This window comes from Sus scrofa, chromosome 5 (genome assembly GCF_000003025.6).
Source record: "Sus scrofa isolate TJ Tabasco breed Duroc chromosome 5, Sscrofa11.1, whole genome shotgun sequence".
Lineage (NCBI taxonomy): Eukaryota > Metazoa > Chordata > Mammalia > Artiodactyla > Suidae > Sus > Sus scrofa.
In genome coordinates this window covers 28,271,782-28,277,781 of record NC_010447.5, presented here as the reverse complement: position 1 = coordinate 28,277,781, position 6,000 = coordinate 28,271,782, and the positions used below count along the sequence as shown (strand labels likewise).

At 39.4% G+C, this 6,000-nt stretch overlaps 1 protein-coding gene and 1 non-coding gene across 4 annotated transcripts in view; both read right to left on the bottom strand.

The window, feature by feature from the left end:
• Positions 1,506 to 6,000, bottom strand: part of TMEM5 (transmembrane protein 5) — a 28,868-nt gene continuing 24,373 nt past the window's right edge. For all 3 annotated transcript variants that reach the window (XM_005663949.3, XM_001926980.6, XM_005663950.3), the window contains exon 6: positions 1,506 to 2,112. In XM_005663949.3, the coding sequence (XP_005664006.1) occupies positions 1,695 to 2,112 (418 nt within the window). In that variant the 3' untranslated portion in view covers positions 1,506 to 1,694. The remainder of the gene's footprint in view (positions 2,113 to 6,000) is intronic.
• Positions 3,672 to 3,744, bottom strand: TRNAY-GUA. The gene has a single exon. It is a non-coding gene; the product is annotated as a tRNA-Tyr (tRNA).

Here is a 6,000-nt window from a genome sequence, read left to right as displayed (position 1 = left end):
AAGACACAGGGTATAAATGCCTCCATGCGTGCAGTGCCTTTAGCAGGGGCTATGGGTGTGGCAGTTTCCTTAGAATTAGAGAGGGTTGTGGCACACACCATGATTCTCCAATATGATGCAAAGATAAGGTCCTTTATATCCAGGCTGCCAGACCTTCTGATGATGCGGGCACCTTGGTGGGAGATCCAGGTATGAGAAAGTGCGGGAGAATTTACACCCGTTCAATATCTATGGCCATTTGTATAATAAGGAGATAGAAAGCTTCTGGAAAGAACAATGATGTGGATTCTCTGATTTCACAAGAGTTAAACCCCAGGATTCCTGATAAAATAAAAAGCCAGGCAAAGCAACTGATTGAGCCCAAGCTCCTCTGAGTCCAAGGACTTGAAGATTCAAGATTCTCTCAGCCTTAACCAAAGCTACTGCTCTCCAGAGGCACCAGACAGCTTTGCACAAAGCACTCTCCTTTGTGTTGGTTAGTCCTACTCAAAACTTCAGTGACAATTTGTCAAGTTTAGGCACTAATTTTCTGGCTCTGACTGTACCCAGTCCATGTTTTATATGGATTATGACCAAATTCTGCATCCAGGCACCTACCTCAACATATATGATCCAACAAAACTTAAGTAAACTACGTCTAACTTGGTAAGATTTGTTCACATACATTCCCAACATGACATGTGATTGCTCCCAAATTATGTAAATGAGCATGTATTAAAATATTGAAATTTAACCTTATTATTAACTAATAAGTAATGACAAATGAATTAGAAAGTATTACAATTAGAATTCCTGCTATGGCACAGTGGGTTAAGAATCCAACTGCAGGAGTTCGGGTCATGGCAGTGGGTTCCACACACAAAAAAATTATTACCATTATTGGGTACTTTATTATTTTTTACTCATTTATTTATTTTTTGGCCGCACCTGTGGCATATGAAAGTCCCTGGGTCAGGGACTAAATCCAAGCCACAGCCGCAACCTATGGCAACACCAGATCCTTTTAACCCCTACCTGTGCAGCAACCTAAGCTGTTGAAGTTAGATTCTTAACCCACTGTGCCACAATGGGAACTCCTATTGGGAACTTTCTGTATTATTTTATTCCATATTTACAACCAACCCTATGAGGTACCATTATCTCCATTGTGCACTGAAAGGAACCAAGGCTCAGTACAATTAGGTGGCTTGCTCAAGGTCCCCAGATAGTAGGTAAAAAGGAAAGGCTTTAACCCAGTTTTTGTCTGATTGCAAAGCCCAGTCTTTTCACTACATGATGCTGCTTCCTGAGAGAGGGTTTATTTATTTATTTGTTTATTTTTTGGCTGTGCCCACAGCATGCAGAAGTTCCTGGGCCAGGGATTGAACCTGCCTCACAGCAGTAGCCAGAACCACAGCAGTGACATCAGATCTTTAACCTACTGAGCCATTAGGGAACTCCCTGAGAGTGTTTATATGAGTGAGAAGAGTTGATAAATGTTGACTAACTCAACTTTGTAAAATGAGTTTGACTAACATTTTAATTTTATTTTCAGGAGTGGCCCAATAAGGGTGTATGTACTTGGTCAACATTATAGGCATAATCTAGAGTCTCCAGAGGTGCCTTAAAGAACATTTTTAAATACACACACACACATACAACATTAGAAATGATTTAAAAAAAAATCAGATTTTAACTCGAGCAGATGATTACAGTTAACCTTTATTGTTCCTTAAAAACGAATTTTCTAAAATATTAGTAAATCTCATTTTTAGCTCTGTTTTGAAGTGTTGATACCAGTGAAGTAACCTTTTTCGTCTTTGAATCTTTTCTTGTAAAATTATAGTCTTCTCCTTTTCTAAAATAGCAGGAAGTTCCTTCCAGTTTTTAATAAAGATAAAGGGAGCATTCATGGACTTGAGTAACTGTAGAGGTGCATTATAGTAAACAGATGTATTTCCATAGCAGCCAGAGGTCATTACATCTTCTACCACAGGAATGGAGCCATAGGAGCAAGCCTCATATATTCTATAACACTCTGTATTTACTCCTGCTGGGCATAATGTAAGATCACTCTGAAGCAAAGCATCTTGATAATTCTTAAGGCTTTCATTTGTTTCTTGAGGCTGCCACCTAGAAAATCAGAAAAATAACTGTAGTTTTCACTTTACTAGGCACATCTTTTGTGGAGGAAAATATTTTATCTTTTAAAGTCAGTTACAAGAAATGGGAAACACATTACAGAGATGACAGGCAGAAGAGATAAATAAAATCTTGCTCAAATAGATTTCTTGAAAATACTAAAGAATTTGAGAAGTTTATAGCTACACAATTTTGTAAAATCTAGTGGTCAATTTCTAAAGGAACGTTAAATCAGTCAAAATTTTGTGAGTGCTAGGTCTTCTCTCTCTACCTCCCATCCAAATTCCTGCCCTAATGGTGCTTATATCCTAGTTCTAGTGGTATTAAGTTGGTAAATTATTTAGAGGGTATTAAGTGTTGTACGGAAAAACAAAGAGAAGTGCGGAGGGAGTTTCTGGCAGGAGAGTATTGCAACTGTAAGTAGGTGATCAAGGAGCATCCCACTGCTGGGGCATCTGAGAGTGGAGCCAGAGGTGAGGAAGCAAACCATGCAGCTATCTGGTGAGTGGACAGAGCATATAGCAAGTATAAAGGCCAGGAGATGGCATGTGCCTGGCATGTTCAAGGGACATCAAGGAAGCCAGGGTGGCGAAAGCAGGTCAACAGAAGAGGAGAAGTGTAGAAGATGAGGTCAGAGCACCCCGTCATGCAGAGTTTTGGTCATGGGGTGGCCGACTTCATCTATATTTCATCTGAATCAGTCTGGCTGCTGTGTTGAGAATAGACTGTATGGGGCAAGGATAGAAGCTGAGAGATTAGGAGTTCCCGTCGTGGCACAGTGGTTAACGAATCCGACTAGGAACCATGAGGTTGCGGGTTTGATCCCTGGCCTTGCTCAGTGGGTTAAGGATCTGGCGTTGCCATGAGCTGTGGTGTAGGCTGCAGACGTAGCTTGGATCCTGTGTTGCTATGGCTCTGGCATAGGCCGGTGGCTACAGCTCCGATTTGACCCCTAGCCTGGGAACCTCCATATGCTGAGGGAGCAGCAAGAATGGCAAAAAGACAAAAAAAAAAAAAAAAAAAAGAAGAAGAAGCTGAGAGATTAGTTAGAAAGATACTATTATGTTCTCTGCTGACAATTCCTGTTGTCTCAGTGAAATAAGCAGTAGAGTCATAAGGGAGAGTAGCTGGGAAGAGAGAAGAAGGTATGAAACATTCTTCTAGGAGAGTGGGAGAATACATGGACAAGGAAAATGGATGAATGCTGGATACCTGAGGGTCAAGGTCATATACTTGAAGTGAGATCAACTGGTACCTTTCTCCAAGTGTGCTTGGCTGCATGGGTAGAGGTACGGAGTAGATAAGCAAGCTGGATCTAACCAGAGGTTAGGTTTGCCAAGGAACTAGTGAGCCAAATGTACTTGTCCTCATGATTGACTGTAAAACTTTTTTTTTTTTAATTTCTTTTATTTAATTTTTTTATTGTTATTTCCCCAATATAGTTTTTTTTTTCTACTGTACATTGTGGTGATGCAGTTACACATACATGTATACATTCATGCATAATTTTTATAATAGTCTAAAATGATCAGTAAAGAACCCAATGCACCTCCTTCAAGCCGGAATCGAATCAGAGACCTAAGGATCTACAGTCCTCTGCTCTACCAGCTGAGCTATCGAAGGGTGCACTGACTGTAAAACTTAAATGAGGTAAAGAAGAAAGTGAAGATGTGAGTGAAGGATAATGAAAAGTAGTAGGAACAGTGGATTGTATATCTAGCTAAATTGCTGAAGTCAGATTACTACAAGGGATGAAGTGGAATGATAGAAAATGACAGTTAGAGAGAGAAATGCTGGAACTTGAGATCTGCAGTACGCATAATCATAATGCCTAAGAAATGAACAGGACAGTGAATGGCTGAGGTCAAGCAGAGACGGAGATTACTAGAAGAGAGGAAGTGAAGGAACTCTAAGACCAAGGTGGTGGAAAGATCAACTGTATCGAATTAGGCATCATCAAGAATGAGGCTGGGGAGTTCCCGTCATGGCTCAGTGGTTAACGAATCCAACTAGGAACCATGAGGTTGCGGGTTTGATCCCTGGCCTTGCTCAGTGGGTTAAGGATCTGACATTGCCATGAGGTGCAGTGTAGGTCACAGACGCAGCTCAGATCCTGAGTTACTGTGGCTCTGATGTAGGCTGGCGGCTATAGCTCTGATTCGACCCCTAGCCTGGGAACCTCCATATGCCACAGGTGTGGCCCTAGCAAAGGCAAAAAGGCAAAAAGGCAAAAAGGCAAAAAAAAAAAAAAAAAAAAAAAAAAAAAAAAAAAAAAAAAAAGAATGAGGCTAGAGAAATGTCAGAGTGAGAATGTGCCAGCAACTAAACTCTTCAAAGAATTAAGGGGATAAACCCAAAGGTTATCACAGAATTTCAAAAAGAAAGAGTAATGGACAGTTTGTCTGCTGGTATGAGATACAGAAGTAGAGATTTTAGGGATGGAAAAAGGAGAACGGTCTGAGAGCAGCAATGAGAAGTAATAAGAACAGCCACTTCACCTACTGGCTCAAAGGCAGGCAAGGAATATCCAGAATAATTCTGTTGCCACGGTAAACTTCACTATTTTGCTCTTACTTGTTCCATCCTAGGCACACTGTCCCTTGTTCTTCACACATGGTAAGCACGCTCCTGCCTTAGACCTTTGCATTTGCTCTTCCCTCTGCCTGAACAACTAACTCTTCTCCCAAATAGACATAAGGCTCACTCCTACGTCTTCTTTAGACCTGTGCTTAAATTAATGTACCCTTCTCTTTGCTTGGCTATACTAAAATAACAAATGCTCCACTTCTGATTCCTAGTCCTCTCTACATTCCTCCTCTGCTCAAATTTTTTTTACATGGTATTTATTATCTTTTGACACACAATATATTTTACTGGCTTGTCTCCTCCAACAAGCATTTAAGTTCTGAGAAGGCAGAGACTCTTTTGACTGTTTTATTCATTGCTGTATCCTTTCATGGCTAAAGTAGTTTTTGGCATATAGCAGTTGCTTCATAAATATTTTCTGACAATGGATATAATACGATTACACTTCCAATAGTGTAAAAGCAATGCAGTTAGACTTCCTTTTTTTTATTTCTTTGCCTACTTTATTGACTATTTCGACATTTTTATGCCCAATTTATCTATTTATGCTTTCTTTTTTATTTCTATGACTGATCTATCTATCATCTATTTATATTGGCTTTTTTGGGGGGTATTTCTATGCCTAATTTATTTATTTACTTGTTAGTTTCCAAATCTTTTTTTTTTTGCTGAATGATTCTTTAAATTCACAGTGTTTTATAATTTTCAAGTTTCACACATATAATTGCATATAATCACATAATAACGTCTTTCCCCCCCTCATCCTTAAGTTGCCCCTCCTCTTCCCTCTCCTCACTGGTAACTACTAGTTTGTTCTCTGTATCTGTGAGTCTGCTTCTTTTTTTCTTTTTTTTTTTCTTTTTTTTTGGTATATACTCAGGAGTTGAACTGCTAGGTCATATGGTGGTTCAATTTTTCAGTTTTTGGAAAAATATCTACACTGTTTTCCACAGTGGCTAGCCCAATTTATATTCCGACCAACAGTGCCCTTTTCTCCACATCCTTGCCAACATTTCTTATCTGTGTTGTTTTTGATGACATCCATTCTGACAGGTAGGAGGTGATATCTCATTGTGGTTCTGATTTGTATTTCCCTGATGTTGAGTATCTTTTTATGTGCCAGTTGGCCATCAGCATTTCCTCTTTGGAAAAAATGTCTATTCAGTTCTTCTGCCCATTTTTAAATCAGGTTGTTTGTTTTTTTGATGTTGCATTGTATGAGCTGTTTATATATATTTAATATTAACCTTTATTGGTCATATCACTTGCAAATATCTTCTCCCATTCAGTAGG